We start from the raw sequence: 19,758 nt of genomic DNA, 5'->3' as shown, positions 1-19,758 counted from the left end.
CTGCACAGGAAGGCCATGTTAAACGACAATAAAGAGCCTTGTCATCAACTAACCCACCCTGCACTTTTTATGGGATGCGCTAACCGTTTCTTCTCTTTCTATAGGGGAAGTACATGGATATTGAGTTTGACTTCAAAGGAGACCCCCTTGGTGGAGTCATCAGTAATTGTGAGTATAATTACAAGGTGAAACCAAGGAGTATCCCCGTAATAGTGCCCAAGTACGAATGAAGGAATAGTTTGCCCCAAATCTGTCATTATTTATTCACCCTCATGTTGTTCCAAGCCCATATGCTGCTTAATTAGGTCTAAAATAAAGTTTCCATACAATAACACCGCTACTGCCTACCATTAAAAAAAAGTGTCAAAATATAATTTGAGGTATTTTTATTTTCTTTATTTTTAGAATAATAAGTATAAAGTAAATTGATCAAGAGAGACGTAAAGAAAAAAAATTGTTTCTATTTATAGATAACTGCATGAACATTCTTCAGAAATTCTCTTTCTGTATTTTCTGAAGAAAAAGTCATGTGAGAGCAAAGACAACATTCAAGGGAGAATAAATGATGACGGAGGCTTCATTTTGGGCAGCTTTTTTTCCTCTTTCTAAGAATTTAGAAAGTGGCTGTGTTTTTACTCTTGCTCCGAGCTGTGTGCTTTCAGAGAGGGTTTTGGGAAGCTGTGCTGCATTTATACACACACACAAACCATCCAGAGCATGTCCTTATTTTGTAGCAGCATAGCAATGGTTCCTGTAATATGCCCCTGAGCCTGTCTCTCTGCAAATTCAAAGCCAGACCAGCAGTCTAGTTGGCTTGGCACTTAACTGTTGAAGCCAGTGGTCCAGTTAGCTAAATGTTTCCTTATGCACTTGGTATAATGTTGAATTAGTTGTCTAATGCACAGACTCTAATACATTACTATAAATTTCAACATCGAATAATGGTGTTGAAAATGTTGAGATCATTAATAGAGCATTATTTACGTCAGCTAACCTACTAAATAATTACGGAAATAGCAGCCAATTTCAAAACTGTAGAAAAATCTCTCTGGTCAGAAATGTGTTTTAAGCCAATAATGACGAGTGACCTTAATCTTTAAATGGAAACGAAAGTGCTACCACTTGGCATGCAGAGATAATTGAGAGATAATTAATCCCACAGCCGCTTCCTATAGCAGTTTACACAGCTTGTCCATTTGCGCATTGATTTGGGGAGAGTTTGTAACCTATATAGTACAGCAGTTTGAGTAACTAGTCGATCAGATAGTGTGTCACTATCCACGTGAGAGAATCAGTCAATCTCCCATTCTTAATGATGCTGATTTTTCTACAACACTCATCACATGCAGGGGAGTCACTACACTGTCTGAAAAAAATGTACTTTGGATATATTTGGATCGGCAAAGAATTACTTCACTCGACAGTTACCCGTTTAACCCAGATCTAGAAACGCCTGTGCTTGGGTTTATGAAGACAGTTACTTTCCTTGGACAGCATGACCTATTTTCAGTTATCTCTTATTTTGACTCCACAAACATATACAGCAAAACACACAGTAAGCAGGAGCAAAATGTTACAGTTTTTTTCTGATGTGTGATTGGCTTTTTTAACCATAGTTAAAAACAATTCCCCCACATATTTTTTTTTACTGAAGTTCTAACAATGCTAACAATGTAATTTTATTTACATTTGGTGGTGCATAAATTGTAACTAACTTCCCCTTTCCATCAAAACTAGACTAAGCTTAACTTGCACACAGCTGGTGCAGTTGGCCTCGGCTGTCTAAAATCAGTCTAGTTTAAACTGTGACAGCTTGATGTAGTCTACACAATAGAATCTATTGTGAGCGCTTCAAAACAACCAAGTTGCATGTCCACAGACAGGCTATAACAAGATGCTGCAGACTGCTTTGAAGCCCGAGGGCTTTCCTCCAAAGTAAGAAACAATCTTGGAGTCATCTGATACAGCATCATTTTCCCCACTAGAAACTGTTTTAGATCATTTGAACAAACAAACTCTGAGCAGCTTAAACGTAAGGCATTGTAAGCATGTTCCCAATGTGAAGGTTATTGCATATGAGAGGTACAGACTTTATGCTGACATGTTTCAGTTTAGTCTTATTATAAGTCAGACAATTCCTTGCAGAAAAAGGTTAATCCCAGAATGCATTTCTCCAAGATGAGTAGGGGAAAAAAGACATTCAAGATGGAAGATGGCAAAACAGTGGACCAAGCAATACATCGGATGGAGAATGCTAATTTTAATATCATTAATAAAAAATTTTCAATGTCAAACTTGCTGAGTGTTTATATTTGCAACAATGTATGGGAGAAAATTATCTTGCGCTCCGATTTATATGCTTTCGAGTAAGTCAGTTCAAAGCAATCCAGAGAAGAACGACTTTTGATTTTTGAGTGGAAGTCAGAAGTTGCTGGCTGTTACTAGAGTTGTGTGAAAGCAATATCAAAGGTCTGCGAGTGTACAGAAGGTGGAAGGTCAGAGTGGAGTCCCCTCAGGGCTGAAGTTTTCCTGCATTCCTCAAACTCATCCTGCTTCAGACGCTACTCTTACACCAGACAGCATGATTTATCTCTGGAAGTTAAAGGAGAGGATGGGGGAGAAGAGAGACAAAGGATACTCCTTAATGTTTGATTATTGCTGAGGAAGATTCCACAACAGGGGATCTTTAATGGGGCTCTAAACTATTAATGAGCTTGTGGCCCACAGCCACTAAGCCACTCCTTTGACAGGCACAAGATAAAACGGCAAGTAACGACTGCTCGTTGCCATCTTGCTTTTATAAATTAACTAAAACATTTAATTAACATGGGCACTAGAGTCCATGAATTATTTGTTGGTAAATTGTAATTTATATTTTGAATATTAATTTATTCTAAAAGGTTGAATATTGAATCGTTTTCATTTATATGAGCCAATATACCAGTACACAGTAGTAAACAGCAATATTTACTATATTTAATTGCATTTCGGTGTGTGTGTATATACAAGGGTAGTTGACAAATACATATTGGACTGTGTCCTATGGTGTGACAGCAAAAATTTAGAAAAAACAAAATTAACTACCTGCATGTGATGTTGTTATTGGTTAAATGAGTTGTGTGTTATGGTTGTAAACTTCACAATAATTACAATTTTTGTGAAAACTATTTTATATTACCAGCAAAATCATATATGCATGTGTTAGTGCAACGTCAGTGAGTTTGAACTGTTAAAAAAGGTTTTATTGGTGCTTTGTCAAGCGTTATCTCAATTATCAGTAATTCATAGATAATACCGCTGCATAATTTTTGGTGCTCATATAAACAATGCCTCATGTCTTGTCTTATCTCATATCAAACTAATAAAAGTTGTTGTTGATAAAGTAATCAAGGCTTTGGGCTGATGCTGCTGTTTTCTAATAGGCACACATCTGGATGGAGCGTGGGTGGTTTGACATGTTCCCCATAGATGAATATCTCCTGTGAGACTTCCTGTCTCAATCTGAATACAATGAACAATGAAAACTTCTCTATGGATACCTAAATAATCATTCTGATGCAAACAGGAAAACACCTTTGTTTTTCTCTGAAATGGCTGTTCAGAGTAGGAGAGAATTGTCTATGGCCAGTTTCATCTGTGTGTCTCTTCACTGGGAATTCCACTATAAACCTTTTTTTATGAAGTTGAAAAAAAGACAGCCTTGTAGCTCATGTTAGGACTCTCTTTTAAGTTTAAATGTCATCTTAACTTTCTCTGTGGATAAAATGAATGGATTTTTTTTCCCCTCAGAAACCCTTATTTTGCTCTCTGTTTAAGCTGAGTCAGCTGTGCGTGCTCTTGAAATGTTTTGTGCTTTGATATTTCCCTTTCACAGATCTCTTGGAGAAATCCCGTGTGGTAAAGCAGCCCAGGGGCGAGAGAAATTTCCACATCTTCTACCAGCTGCTTTCTGGAGCATCAGATGACACGCTCAGTAAGAGACCACTTATAGAGTTTTTATGATTACATGTGCATTCCTGAAGCACAATCCATTCAGTGGCTATCAGGACATAGTGTGGAAAAGATTACTGGATTGCTCTGAAACATATCTGAGTTAAAGACTCAGGAAACAGAATTTATGGTTCATTCGTGGTTTATTTGAATACCGTTGGACCACAGTCATTGTTTGACATTTAATGGGAGAGTACACAATGAAGAGCTTTGATTTCAGGCATGTAACATAATCTGAAAGCAATTTATGACATGACCATGCATCGAAACTCAGGACAGTTTAAAGGGCCAATGTCTTGCAAAATGTAGTTCCAACCCTAATTAAATACACCTGAACCAGCTAATCGAGGAGTGTATTGGAGTTGGTGGAACCAAAATTTTGCAGGATGTTGGCCCATCAGGAGCAGGATAGGACATTCATGGGATAAAAGGAAAGTACAAATGGTTAACCACTCTAATTGTGGTTTTGTTTTGTTTTTTGTTTTGTTTGTTTTTTCAGAAAAACTGAAGCTGGATCGAGACTTCAGCAAATATAACTACCTTAGCCTGGATTCGGCGACAGTCAATGGCCTGGACGATGCTGCCAGTTTCAGAACAGTCAGAGTAAGTTTTCTTTTCATAGCGTGTGTCATTGGTTCAGACTGGGATTAGCTCCGATTCATGGCACTCTGTATGGTGAGAAGTTAACAAAGCACCTTATCTCCCTGGCTTACCTGGATAAGATCACCCTTTACCCCACTGAGGTAGAGTTTGATCTAAATAAATGCCTTGTGTCATTATGTAATTTGAGCTCCATTCAAGGCTCTGCTTGAAGATAGGGAAGTTGATTTAAGGGGGAATTCCACCTGCTCACAGCTGACTTTTGTAAATAGAATCCATGCTTCTGTTTTTCTCATGCACACTTATTGTTATTGTGAAAACGGGTCATGAGGAGGATGGACGTTATTTGCAGGGTTTAACAATAAGGATTGATTTCTGCAGGCCTGGTTGAGTGACTTGATTTGCTTTTTTTGGCTCTTGACTCACCGGCCTGGAGACACAAACAAATAATAATAACAATACAATATCATATGTATTTTAAACATTTTGCAACAAATTGCATAAAAATTGTATGTATTTTTGGAATTAAGCTTTTATCATTTCCAATAATAGCTGTAAATTATGTAAGGGATAAAATTAAGGGTAGTTGTTAGTTGCTATTTTAAAATAAACAAGGTACTGCATTTTAGAAGGATCTGGAATATATTGCAGACTAAACTACTCAAAATTAAATGATAATAATCATTAAAAAAGAAAAATGAATAGCTATGAATGTAAACTAACAGTAAAAAGTGAAGTAATTAAAGATTTTAAATATTTAAGTCTTGTACGCTCAACCAAAGCTGCTTTTTTTTTTGTCAATACAATACATATTGTGGAAAAAAATATCATAAATTAAGAGATGTTACCTATTGTAATATATTTTATAATTGTTATAACTTCAGTCACGTAATCCTACAGAAATCACTCTAATATGCTGATTTGAGCTCAAAAACATTTATCATTGTTATTATCAATGTTGAAAATAGTTGTGCTTCAATAGTTGCGCTTTTGATCAATTTAATGAACTTTCCTGGCACAAAACCTGAAAAGTTGTGTTTTTACGCTGGGAAAACACAGGACACAATGCATAATGTGCTTGAATATTAAGTTTTTTGACACTGTTGCTGCCTTTGTTTGTTCTCTGGCCTGTTAAGACAAGTGACTTTTATATCAACTAGCCCAAACCTTTCTTGATGGGCCTGGATTTTTGAGGCATGCATATTGTGCCATCTTTGCTTGTCTTCTGGAAATGAATGCAGAATGCCTGTTTCCAAACAAACAATGCTGCCCACAGCCAACTGATCAGAATTCAGCACCGTATCAGACAATAAAGTGCAGTTCTGATGAACAATAGGCCTAAGCCAAGCTCCATGCTGACATCAGAACACCCTAACTCAGCATGTGCTGGGCCTCTGGCTCTGTCTTTTAACCCCTTGCCTGGGGAGTCAAATCTAATTAATTAGAAACATGCCTTTTTTGCAGTGTAGACATTTGTAGTTTATAAGGTTAAGCATAAATAAGGCTCTGTGTGTAGGAGACCGTAAACACTTCCACGAGGGAGGATGGTTGCTATTTATGCTAGGCTGTAAATAATATACAAAACTCAGCAGAACGTTCATTCTTCGAGACATGTCTTGTTAACGTGAAAAAAATATTTAAAGAGTGTTTACACTCTGAAAGGATTGAATTACCATTCATTCAGAGATAAAGAAAGTTATTGTTTTTGCATTCACTTTTAGCTATGTCATATTTCAGCCCTTTACATCTCACTCTCTCTTATCTCCGGCCTTTAGACCATTGACTTTGGCAGTGAACTGCTTGCACGTTTATTATCAGCGATTCCATGACATTTTGAACGCAATTTATGGCTTTGCGAGAACAAATATTAACACAAGCTATTGTGGAAGCATGAGGAACATGATAAATCATAAGCTGCTGATGATTCTGTTGGCCAAATCTACTGTAAAAACTGAAAAATCTGTTACTTATTTTCCTGTAGACCCAAAAAAGTAAATTATGACACTTTTTTGGTTGGTGGTGTCTCTTTAAGGTGATTATGGGGTCATATTTTACTCTAAAATAAAAATAAAATGTATAAAGAACTAAAACGTGTTTTGAGTTAAGAACATTTCTCATATGTATGGATGAATTAAGATCTTGAGACAACGTCCTCAAAAAATTATAATAATATTCCTGCTTTCTTTACATAATGGAAGTTATCCTTAAGACCTGCTGCAAACCTTAATCTTTTCTCTTTGACCGACTGATGGAAATTTCCATTCATCACCCTCAGGCTGTCCATTAGTGGTGTGGTTACGGGCCAGTCAATCACTTTACAAACGCCACCATATGTACTGCCATGTTAAATGTCCATCAGCAGACCTCTATTGACTAAATGTATTTTCTGTTTTCCCAGAATGCTATGCAAATTGTGGGCTTCATGGAGGATGAGGTTCAGTCAATACTGGAGCTGGTGGCTGCTGTTCTCAAACTGGGAAATATCGAGTTCAAACCAGAGTCTCGTTGCAACGGCTTTGATGAGAGTCGGATCAAGGACAAGAACGGTGAGTGCTAGGCTCTTCCGAAGAGCATCACTGATGCAAACCTTACATTTTAGTTTTTTTGTTTGTTTTTTTTACTTTTAGTTTGTAAAGAAAAGTACAGTTGCAAAAAAACTTTCAAGTGTGAATGATCCGACATCACAATCAGCATTAATGATACCATGACATAAACATTGGCAAGCACTGAAAACCAAATGACTATTAATTGTGAAATAGCAGGTACTATGGTCTTGTATATTACATATTACAGTGCCTTCATCTCCTCACCAAGTTGGTCACTACTGCCATCTATTGATATGTCAAGAGTTCTTAACAGTATTAGCTTGTAGTTGGTTGTATAGTCAATCAACACCACACTAATACTTACCCAGATAACCCTGAATGCCTCCTGTACCATGAATGTATAATGACAAAACATTCGTATGTATTTGTAAAGCCAGATAAATGCCTCCTTGACTAACAGGTAAAGGAAATAATATTTTAAGCAATGACAGGTGTGACCCTGGACCACAAAACCATTCTAAAGTTGCTGGAGTATTTGTAGCAACAGCAAAAATGCATTGTATGGAATGCATTGTATGTAAATTATTGATTTTTCTTTTATGCCAAAAGTCATTAGAAAATTAGGTAAAGATCGTATCCATTTAATACGTATTTGGACAACTTTAAAGCAGATTTTCTCACAATGAACTTTTTTGCACCGTCAGGTTTTCACATTTTAATTGGATGTGGCACAGTTTACTGAACAACTCGGTTTACTCTAAAATTGTAAGGCTTGAAAAAAAATGTAATGTCAGCTATTCAAATACATGTGCTGCAAATGAGTGTTGCTCATCACTGCTTGTTCTAGTGGTTTCCTATAGCCAGGGCAGTGGCCAGCCCAGACTAAACACCACAGTCCATGTCAACACCTCCATTTATATATACTACAGCGTCTGGTTTGTCTGCTGTGCTTAAACCCATTAGCAATAATGTGCTTTCCTCTGCCCTTTTGACCTGATAGCTATGGGCTGAAATGAGACAGATTGAGCTGAGATGTGGGATGAGGGGGGTTGTATACCTGATGTCCAGATCCTCTCAAAAGCCCTAGAGAAGAAGCGCTTTTAAAATACTCTTCAGCTTAAACTCCTTGAAAGGGGCTTAACTTGTATCAGTCTTAACCTTGACCCCTAGATTTTTAGAGACAGGCCTTTGATCAAAACGATTGTTGGTTTTATTTTTTAAGGAGTTTTTGTTTAGCTTTAGCAATTGGCAAATTTGTTTAAATTGCATAACACACTGTCTAGTCTATCCATAAATAATTCTTTAATCTGATCTGCCTGGGTTTGTTTTGCATTTCCTGTCCCAGACCTGAAAGAGATGTGTGAGCTGCTGGGCATTGAGCAGTCTGTGCTGGAGAGAGCATTCAGCTTCCGTACTGTGGAGGCCAAGATGGAGAAGGTGTCCACCACACTCAACGTGGCCCAGGTCAGCGCACACACCCTCCTTGTTTGCAGGACAAACTCTCTTGAAATGGGGAAAAACTTATTTTTGTTTAAAGATTATTCAGTCATTGTAAATGACTGGTCATTCATGATCAGAATATATTGGAAAGCTTAAAATAGAATGATAGGACAATTCTTGCAATATCAGTAGTTCTTCTTTTGAAATCTCATCGTGCCTGGTCCAAAATAACTATCATTATCCCAAATGTGATGGTTTCAGCTTAAAAAATAAGGAATATCTTCACAGTGACACTTGAAGTTCAGTGGAGATGAATGGGAGACATTCCAGAAAGCCCCTAAAGTTCACAAACAGCTAGATAGATGCAACACAAACAACTTGGACAGAAAAATATCTTCACGGCTGAATTAAGCCATGTATAGTTTATACTGGAACAGTCTGGAGGGTTCTGAGTGAATGAATGAACTTTCACTATACTTTGAACAGTGACTGTATGTTGTCGAGCCAACTTAATAATTAGAAATTATTGTGATGTGTCCTTGGCATAGCATCATGTTGTTAAGAGTTTAACCACTTACTCTTGATAGACGACAGGCCTCAAAGCGTTTGGATCCAGGCCACATGATGATTTCAAAAAACAATGTTGTCTTGACATACGGCATTATTTTATATACAGCCATGAGACAAAGAGGAAGTTGGAGCTAGAGATTAATTCATATATTTATGTCTGTAATTCAGATATTCTGGACATTGATTGTAATTTGAGACGTTTCCCATTTCAGGCCTATTACGCTCGTGACGCTCTTGCCAAAAACCTCTACAGCCGACTGTTCAGCTGGCTGGTGAACCGAATCAATGAAAGCATCAAGGTATGTCTCTGGATTTTCAACGAATCTTTGTTTTTTGCTGAAAACTCAGTCACAGCAACTGCATTTTTATGAGCAAAAAAAAAGGACTATTGCGAATAGTGTAGCGAAGTATGAAATATAACTCACGTGCAAGTCATCTTCAAAACAAGCAGCTTTCTTTTGGTCAACGCATCAAATTTGTAATGGGAAATATGTGTGGTGATATCTTTCACCCTGACGCAAAATTCCAGATTACATGAATTTGGAGTTGGGATGTAAAAATTTGCCAAACAATAAGCTTGATTCATACTCTCTTTATCTACTCAAGAAGTAATAGCGCCATTTCTTTTGACTTTTGTGTTTACAGCGAGTAAACTGCCTTTCACAAATTCACATTCTTCTTGTCTTGATCAGGCTCAAACCAAAGCACGCAAGAAAGTAATGGGAGTCCTGGATATTTATGGTTTTGAAATCTTTGAGGTAAGTGATGTAAAATACAGGTTTCCAGACTGAACGCACCTATACAATAAACACAATTTTTGGATGTTGGTGAAAAGTATTTCTGCATTTCTGAACGGACACATTTCCACCTCCAACCGCTTAATACCTATGTGCGACTTGTGGAGAAGTCTAAATTTAAATACAAAATTGCACTTGCATGAATTATTTTAAGTTATATTTAATTTAAATTGGTGACTTTATTATTGTTGTCATACTAAATCCCACTGTAACTGTAAAGCTACTACTCAGGCCTACTAATTCACCTTTCCACCATTTTGTTTTACATTTGTCCATTGCATGTGTTCTGCTGTCTGACCGTATCACTCTCTCCTGAATGTTGTTTATGTTGTTGTGGCCATGACGACAGAATGGAGTAAGTAGAACTGCAGAGGAAATCCCAAGGCAGTGTGCATGCTGCGATTTTAGCACTTAATCCTAGTCTTAATTCTGCTCTTTTTATCTCCGCAACATAAGCCACTGCTAGAGCAAAACCCTGAAGTGTTTCCTAGTAGTATTAAGTATGACCTGTACGCTTGATGTTACAGCATTAGTTCCATTCATCCTTAACTTGGAAGACCTTAAAGGAGCACTTCACCCTGAAAGGGCAATTCTCTCATTATTTATCACCCTCGAGTTGTTCCAAACCCATATCGAATGGCTTCAGAATATATTGAATGAGTAATACAGACTATTTTTATGCTTCTTTTATAGTGTTTTTTGGAGCTTGAGGGTGATTTAGCATTACTCAATTTTCATTTTTGGGTGAAGTATTTCTTTAAGCTTGAAACCAGCCAGAGATCTGCCATGATGTTTGAGCTTTTGGGGCTTCAGAAAATGTAAAAGATGTTGAGGTTATTCTTTTGAACAGGTTTACCTCTCATTACTTCTAGAACACTGCAGCTGCAGGCTGACATGCCAGTGTGGCCTCTCAGCAAAAGCTGCCAGAATAAAACTGCCCGTGCCAAGTAAAACAATGAGCTGGTGCCATATGCTGCTTTTTGGAAGTGCTTCCTCAAGCCAGGCCCATTGGCACTGATGATTGCAGTGGCTTTAGTTGCAGAGACTAACATGCAGTAGGATTGCTCTAAAGATTAAAAAAAAAGAAGAGGATTGAATAATTCTTGAAACCCAGTGTCATGGCTAAATAGTACAATCCTGACTGTTTATCATAAGCCAATGAGCATAGCTTTGAGTATTACTCTTGCTTTAATTCAACAGTGGAGTCAGTTCACTGATTGGGGTTTAGCATGAGAAAGGGAAGTAAATTTTTCTAACCCTGCGTTTGTAATCCTGAAAACATTTACTGTGGGTGAAGAGGTTAAAGACTTCACTTCCATTAAGAGATGCAGATAAGATTATGCAGTCTTGATGTATTTTGTACCGTGTTACACCTTAATTTAATCTTAGCTATAAAGGCCTGTTTCATAAGCGCAGACTTTGTTCAAGGCTATTTTACATGTCTTCTACAAGTGATTTGCTCTGAATTCTTTAAGGCGGTGCCCCACAAGACTATTTTAAACAATTCTGTTTTGTTTTGCGGGTGTCACACCAACCGTTTTCACCGGAAACATACATTCATCTGTCAGAGTTCCATCAAGCAGCAGTTAAGAATAAAAGATTGGTTGCATTAAACAACTGTGTGTGAATTTTCCCCAGTTTCTCTATCACGAATAGTGCCAAACCAATGTGAAGATATCTGGAGTAAGAGCAGACTTTGCTGCAGAGCTTCAGTGGGACGACTTAGTTTAAAGAAGTATTATATTAGAGAAATTAACAAATATTTACAGGTTTTCTGAAGTTGTTTTTTTGTGTGTGTGACATTCCTCCTCAAGTCACCAAAATTTCCAATATATCCAGCTTATAGTCACCTAGAGAAATGTGTTTAGTAAATAACACTGAGTGAGGGTTGCCATATTAGTTCTCCTGTTTGCAGTGCCGTGGTTTAGTTTGCAGTGTACATTTTAATTATCAAGTTTATCGTTTGAGTCTATGGATTCTCATTTATCTTTTTGTTTCTGCAGGATAACAGTTTTGAACAGTTCATCATCAACTACTGCAATGAGAAGCTCCAGCAAATCTTCATCGAGCTTACTCTCCGAGAAGAGCAGGAGGAGTATGTCCGTGAGGTAAGCAACATGAGTACATGAGGACAAATACAAAATAAAATATAAAATCATTAAAAATAATGGTCTTTTATGAATTATTTGTCAACCACACCCCTGCACACATAGGATTGTGGGATGTATTGTGGACAGTCACCAGTGGGAAGGAAGTATTTCTAGTTTCGGACATGTCCGACCACTAGCTATTTTTATTATTTTTTAATATACAGAGTTTAAGCTAGTGTTTTCTTCCAAACAGCCTTCGTCTACTATTTGCTTCCTATTTCTTCTCCTTTCGAGCTGTGATTGTGGGGACGGAAACGATCCCTCACTCCAGTCAGGGTAAACACAATTGTCCCTGAAGAGCTTGGAGCACTGTTTGCTTTCAGAGCTCTGAGTATGTGCCCTGACGCTGCCGTGACCCCTGCACTGTGATATTCCACTCTCTGGCTTCACTCCAGTAGAGTGCATGGGAAAATACCACTGCTCTGAAGACCGAGGAGGGACGCAGGGGTCTAGGGACCAGTCTGCCCCAATCCACATTCCACATTCCCCATTTTTGAACCCTCCTCCCGCATACATCTACCTCCTAGTTTGAGGAGCTTTCACACAGTCCAATTAGCCCACAGCTATTTTCCAGCTTGTTGCATTCATTGACCTGATTGGCTCTGATTTGTTGTTTAAATTCAGTGGGTTCCATCTTTCTCTAATGGGGCGTAAATGGGACTTCACTCAGACCCTAAATATCACAGAAGCTGTCATGACATAAAACAGCATGGACATCCAACCATCTGCAGTGTATTCATGGTTTGAACTGCATAACTGAACTGTATAAATGTATAGAAATTATTGTTGTGTTTGACGGTTGGTTATTGGTCATACAGTTGACTGCATTTAATTTATTCTTCTCTATCTTCAGTGCAAGTTAATGTGAATGAACAGTGCAGTGTTCATTCACATTAACCTTATAGTTAAAATAAATGGTAGTAATAATATATTTATTATTATTATCATTGTTTTGGTCAATGTTAATATTGTTATTGCTATATTGCTTTAATAATCTTGCATTCACTTGCATTCTGGTATCTTAGTGATTGCAATTAGATCAAATCATTGCACTCAGCCAGTTATGTAATAATCATGACAGGACTATGTGTATGTGTTATTGGATATCTGGTGTGTACCTGTTCAAGTATAGTAAAGCTTGTCTGCATCTTTCCTAAACCACTCAGGTTTTTCTGTTGAATCTACAAGATTAGTCTTAAGACAGTGTTCTAGGAATATCCTTTAGAAAGAGAAAATGGATGGAACGTAAACGCAGCTAATCTCTGATGTGCCTCTGTTTTTGTCTACAGGGTATTGAGTGGACCAACATTGAGTATTTCAACAACGCCATCATATGTGATCTCATTGAAAATGTGAGTGTGTATCAGACAGTAGCTTTACAAGTATTGCATTAATATTTACTAATATATGTTAAATTGTGATATCTACTAGAAGTTTAGCTTAATTGTCTCAATGCTCACTCTTATGATTTAAAACCTATAAATCTACAATTTCATGTTTTTAATATGTTGTGCTTGATCTGATAACCATAATTCTTACTTTCAGAACAAAAATGGGATTTTGGCCATGTTGGATGAGGAGTGTTTGAGGCCAGGCACAGTGACAGATGAGACTTTCCTGGACAAGTTGAACACAGTTTGTGCTGAACACCAGCATTTTGAGAGCAGACAGAGCAAGAACTCAAAGTTCCTCACAGACCACAGCTTACCACACAACTGCTTCCGCATCCAGCACTACGCTGGCAAGGTGAGAAGATAGCCTTTCAACGTCCCTTGAGCTCTCGCTCTCTCTTTTTGATTGTAGATTTACATACACTGCCATATAAACTGTCCATCATATGGTCACAATAACTCTAGATACAGTGTTGTATATTAATTGCATTTGTGTTGTTCTGCTAAGTTGTGGAGAAGATCTCAGTTCTTTTAAAGCATAATCCACAACAATCCAACAGTGATGTATTTTACATTTACATTGCTTCCAGATTTCATTTGTTGCAAAAAAAAAACAAAAAAAACACCACCACATAATTATCCATAATTCCTTTTAAAAATGTAAAATGTAAGATTTTTTAGTCTTAGTCTGTGAGTTACAGCTGTACAAATTTTATTTATTTTTTTGTGTTTTGAAAAATTATTATAATAATAAACAAGCCAGAGGGATCCATCTTACACTAATCAGAGAGATTTCCTTGGATAACTGCTTTCCAATCCACACTGTTTGTTTTCAGAAGCAAGCACATTGTAAAGATCTGAGTAATGTGTAAAGAAGAGTTATTGAACATGATATTCTGTATACACAGGTGCTGTATCGGGTGGAGGGATTTGTGGACAAAAACAATGACCTCCTGTACAGAGATTTATCCCAGGCCATGTACAAAGCCAATCACAGCCTGATAAAGATTCTCTTTCCTGAGGGAAACCCAGCTAAAGTGAACCTCAAGCGGCCCCCCACAGCTGGATTCCAGTTCAGAGCCTCAGTTGGAACGCTAATGAAGAACCTGCTGACCAAGAACCCCAACTATATCAGGTAACAATCACAGATAAATACTACATAATATCTTGTTCATTTAGAACTATTTTTACTTTTAACCAAACCTGATTTAAAAATGAATTGAAAATTTTAAATAAAGTTCATTTTTTTTATTTTACTATACCAGTAATGGGTGTATATGTATTTTTTTTGTTTTGTTTTGTTTTTCTCTTTTAGTGAACAGTATATTATTTTATTTTTCAAATATTTTTCAAACATTTCTATTCAGGTTTGAGAATGTTAATACATGTCGTTGTTTTTCAGGTGCATCAAACCCAATGACAAGAAAGCAGCCCACATTTTCACAGACTCACTAGTGTGTCACCAGGTGCGCTACTTGGGTCTGATGGAGAATGTACGCGTAAGAAGGGCTGGCTATGCTTTCCGCCAGGCTTATGAGCCCTGTCTGGAGCGCTACAAGATGCTCTGCAAACAGACCTGGCCCCACTGGAAGGGTCCAGCCAGGTTAGACCACCAATGATCTTTTGTTTTTGCGTTGATTTAAAAAAAACTCTTCTTCAAGCTTCACTGTTTTTCTGAACATGTTGTTCAGGTGATGTCATTATTCTGTCATCACATTTTTAGATTAAACAATTCTTTCAGTGACTGTGCCTCCACCTGCATGATCTTTTTTATACTCATTCATAGATATTTAAACATGCTGTTTCTTGTCTCAAATCTGACTCTGTTCCTTTCAGGTTTAACACCTTTTGGTTACAGAAAACATGATGGCACACATATCTGATGGCAAACATGCAAAAACAAAATTGGGACTCATACCTATGTCACTTCTAGACACTGAGTCATTCCACTAAATAGTTTGACATAAGAATCTTTAGTATTCATGGAGATTTGGAGTTGCACATCTTATCATCTTATCTAACTTTGGAATGTTATCATCGTCTCTATGCCGACAGTGGCTAGACTGTGTTTTACTTTTCATCCAGATCACTCAAGACGCTTTTGTTTATCACTCACATACCGCATGTTTCTGTGCTAAATCATACAGTGCACCTTAACTTTGGTTCATTGTCTCCTCTCTGTTGTGATGTGGGTGTATTCTTGATCTTGATCGAGTGTAGATCTGTCAAAGTATGGCGCTAAAAATTCCAAGGTTGTGGGTTCAAAGAATGAGCATATTGGCAAAATATATAACTAGAAGTAATAGAACTAGAACTAGTTATATATTTTCCAAAAAAAAGCATTTTCCGAAAGCATATTTATAAATGTTTCCCTTTTTAAAAGAATCCTATTTTTCCCTACTAAATCAACTTTTTGCAAATGGCATGGTTGACAACTCATGGCCTGTTTTCTTATCAGGGAGGGTGTCGAGGTTCTCCTGAAAGATCTGCAGGTTCCTGCTGAGGAGTTTGCCTACGGACGTTCAAAGATTTTCATCAGGAACCCAAGAACGGTGAGTGAGTTACTGTCCTGAATATCAAGTGTGATTTTGATGCGCTTATACAGGACACGGCTCTCTCCTTGTGAGAGAATATATAATTTGACTCCTTTCCAGTTCCAGCATGGCGGAAGGCTTGGATTTGTAAGTTTGATATAAGGAATCAAAAGGCCAATGTAAGTATTACGTATGGTCCCTTAAGGGTTTTGCAAGGCTTTTCAAGCAGGAAGTCATGTTCCTCCAGGCTTCTCTAGTATAATTAGTAGCAATCGGCCTCATGAAAGAAAGAAACGCAAACAGGCAGTCACACACATGGCTTCACTTATCCCCCCCTCCACTGTTTGTCAGTTTGCATGGGAAAAGAGACTCCAGCTGAGAAATTCCAGAGGAGCCCATGAAACCCCTGTATCGAAGCCTGGGCGTCAGTCACCAATCTAGCACTGTGGAGCATTTATCTTATCCCTGCCCATTCCTCCTGCATAATCTCCGATCTCCAGATGTTTGTTCAAAGCCAGCGGATGACTTCTGCCCAGCCTTGATGTAGTTTAGTCATCTTTCACCTCTTTTCCACCAAAGTGTTGTTGGTGCCAAAGCTGGTACTTGGATAGGGGATCTACAAACTCACTCAAGTGTATTTCCACTGTTGTGGGAGATGAACAATGATGCAATAGACTTTGTTTCCACATGAACCTGGCCACAGACAAAACGGCGCATCACAATCTTTGGATATGAGTCTAAAGGTCACATTTGTCACTGCTCATTGAAATTTTGCAGCCGTAATCCAGTACAGTTCTGAAAATGAAAAGTTCCCCACACTGATTTTTCTCATGTTCAAGCTGATTTTGCCACAAACATTGCAATTTACAATGATGTAACCGCAGAGAACTTATTTTAACCACTTATTAAACTTATTTAGAACAGTTTATTGATGACAATTTAAGGTAACTAGTTTAATGTTAACTAATCTAAATTTTGTTCAGACCAATTTGGCAGACACCATCAGCAGCAACTTAATAACAAAAGACGCTGGTCCCACTGTGGCTGTAATTTATTTTGCTGGTCTCAGCGATCATCATCATCAGAATCCGGTGGCATATAAGGACATCATGTGATTTTACAAAAGTTCTCTATATCAAATTTGTGGCTCTCACGGTCTTATCCTTGGGAATTTGATCGTGTATCTTGCTTGCTCACACCGCATACAAATCTGATTTATTTTTCAAATACGATCTTGTTCAAATCTGAGACTGACTGTCTGCACTATCATTCTGCAAGTGATGAAATCTGATCTGTTCATTCATACAGTGTTTATCTGCATCAGTTGCTAGAGTAATGACGTAGCCTTCAGCACAATGCCAACGGCTTAAAGTATGGAAAGAAAAGATGTCTCTGAGTTCGGTGCTGAGATGCATCAAAAATTAAGGAATTTTGACAAATTAATGCATATGTTGTGATTGAAACCGAATGGAGAAGTGGGCATGGGCGTGGTTTCTAAAATGTTGATTTTGTTTGATACTGATTTCTCCAAACCCCTTTTTTCTACAGCTCTTCTTCTTGGAAGAGAAGAGGAGGCAGTGCCTAGAGGATCTGGCTGCACTCATCCAGAAGATCTACCGTGGTTGGAAGTGCCGTACTCACTTTCTCCTGTTAAAGAAGAGCCAGGTGGTGGTGGCCGCCTGGTACCGAAGATTTGCGGTGAGCACAATTCATTACCTCTGCCGCAGGAAACATTTATTGTTTCTGGGATCAGAGGCAGAACTTAAAATTGCTGGTTGTTTTTGATTGTAGCAACAAAAGAAGTACCAGAACATCAGATCCTCTGCCTTAGTGGTTCAGTCATTCATCCGAGGATGGAAGGTAGGTTTCAGGTGCAATGCATGTCATTTCCTTTAGCAAACAAAGGGCTTTCCTCATTGTGTAACCCCCTTTTCGCAGGCCCGGAAACTTCTGCGTGAGCTGAAACACAAGAAGCGTTGCGAAGAGGCCGTCACAACTATTTCAGCCTACTGGCATGGCACTCAGGTACTGAACACAGTTTCTTCTTGAAAAAGGATATGGTGTAATTGCGTGGTTAGATTTTCAACACTGGAGCTTCTCCACTGCTATCGCTTGGTTTTTCACCTTAAGTCCTAATTTCACTTCTGCCTTTCAAGTGACTTACTCTTTTCAATCACTCTCTTCTTGTCATATTTCTGACTGTAACCTTTGCCATCTCTGCTTCCACGTGGCCCTCCTCGGCTAACATCCGCAGGCTCGCTGGGAACTGCGGCGTCTTAAGGAGGAGGCACGCAATAAACACGCCGTGTCTGTCATTTGGGCAGCTTGGCTTGGAACTAAGGTATTTAACGAGCCTGCCAAACGTAGTCATCTCCCATCCCTAGCAGTGCCTCACCCAAGCTGTGAATGACATCCCTTTTGTTTGCATTTGACTAACTGTTTTATCATCTTGTAGGTAGCATCTTATGAGAAATAATCGGGAAATACTAACATATTGTTCTTTTGCTTACATATGGGTGGAAGATCATGAATCTTCTGTACCTAAATATGAATTTGTGTGCATGTATGAATCTTATGTTCTTAAAAATAACCCATTTTGATTTCTACTTTATAACCCTTAACAATATCGAAATGCTTTTTGTGTGAATCTGTGATGTTTCTATTTTCATGTTTTAAAGTTTCAATACTATACTGACTTTTTTCTAATGCTTTTTTTTTTTTTTTTTTTACCTTCGTGACATTTATAATTTTTGATTTTTATATTAACATTTTACAAGCTCAGGATCAGAGTTCAGTCAGAGCTGATTAGTTTTGAATATGAATGGCATTGGCCACATCCTAATTGTAATTTATAACAAATTAGTCACTCAAAAGAAATGCAAATCCAACAAAATGACACTTTTTGTGAAAAAATTATGTAATTGCTTTGGGCGAATTATGCAGATTCAGAATCAATTTAAAACCTCAATTATCTTTTTTTTTTTTTTTTTACATGTAAAACAGTGGAAGGATAAACAGCCATCAAAACAGATTAAAAATTTGTGAGCCTGTATAACAAAATCTAATTTGAAGCGAATTTTGAGCAGTTTTCTAACAATAAACATAAATCAGATCTCAGTATTCTCACCCTTTAATACATACACTAACAAACTCTTATCTCGCAGCAAGCCACTTGTTTTTTAAAAAGTGACTGATATCTGTCCTGGCTTGCTATGTGGTTATTTTCAGTTTTTCACAATTGAAACGATAAAAGACATGTTTAGGTCTAGTCATCTGAATGTTACATTAACTGGGCTGATAAATATGAATGACAAGTTATTTTAACAATTATAGTACTAACAAGTTATTGTCTCTCTGAAAATGTCCTAATTTACAACACTCGTGTCTTGTCTTTAACGTCTGTTCTTAATACCTTTCCACCATCCTCTTTATTTTCCAAAAAAAAAAAAAAATGCCACACTGAACAGGCTCGGAGAGAACTGCAGCGCTTAAAGCATGAAGCTCGCAGTAAACAGGCCGTGTCTGTCATTTGGGCCTGCTGGCAAGGAACTAAGGTATTCACCACTACGTCTGTGTGGCATCCCATCCTCCATTTAACCCATCTCACACCTCCATGTGTACCTGAGGTGGATCATTGACCCTTGTTCCCTGAGCTCATCCCATCCATTTGTGCATGCCGGACCCCATAGCATGAATCATACTTGCATTGTAGCCGATTGTAAAAATAAGATGAATGGGAT

The 19,758-nt window shown here is 37.8% G+C and overlaps 1 protein-coding gene across 7 annotated transcripts in view; it reads left to right on the top strand.

Annotated features, from left to right (window-relative positions):
- The window catches only part of myo1b (myosin IB), a 57,973-nt gene that overhangs the window by 31,427 nt on the left and 6,788 nt on the right, over nt 1-19,758 (top strand). For 2 of the 7 annotated variants that reach the window (XM_043249318.1, XM_043249320.1), the window contains exons 7-23: nt 105-168; nt 3,875-3,973; nt 4,490-4,593; nt 6,989-7,136; nt 8,482-8,600; nt 9,359-9,445; nt 9,839-9,904; nt 10,293-10,298; nt 11,947-12,051; nt 13,383-13,445; nt 13,639-13,839; nt 14,393-14,619; nt 14,887-15,087; nt 15,943-16,036; nt 17,567-17,716; nt 17,810-17,878; nt 17,957-18,043. In XM_043249318.1, coding sequence (XP_043105253.1) covers nt 105-168; nt 3,875-3,973; nt 4,490-4,593; nt 6,989-7,136; nt 8,482-8,600; nt 9,359-9,445; nt 9,839-9,904; nt 10,293-10,298; nt 11,947-12,051; nt 13,383-13,445; nt 13,639-13,839; nt 14,393-14,619; nt 14,887-15,087; nt 15,943-16,036; nt 17,567-17,716; nt 17,810-17,878; nt 17,957-18,043 — 1,890 coding nt within the window. Of the gene's footprint in view, nt 1-104; nt 169-3,874; nt 3,974-4,489; nt 4,594-6,988; nt 7,137-8,481; nt 8,601-9,358; nt 9,446-9,838; nt 9,905-10,292; nt 10,299-11,946; nt 12,052-13,382; nt 13,446-13,638; nt 13,840-14,392; nt 14,620-14,886; nt 15,088-15,942; nt 16,037-17,566; nt 17,717-17,809; nt 17,879-17,956; nt 18,044-18,272; nt 18,360-19,485; nt 19,573-19,758 lie in introns of all 7 variants that reach the window. The other 5 variants (XM_043249319.1, XM_043249321.1, XM_043249315.1 and 2 more) reach the window with 4 other exon arrangements.

This window comes from Puntigrus tetrazona, chromosome 9, assembly GCF_018831695.1.
Source record: "Puntigrus tetrazona isolate hp1 chromosome 9, ASM1883169v1, whole genome shotgun sequence".
Lineage (NCBI taxonomy): Eukaryota > Metazoa > Chordata > Actinopteri > Cypriniformes > Cyprinidae > Puntigrus > Puntigrus tetrazona.
This window is presented reverse-complemented; position numbering and strand designations above follow the sequence as displayed.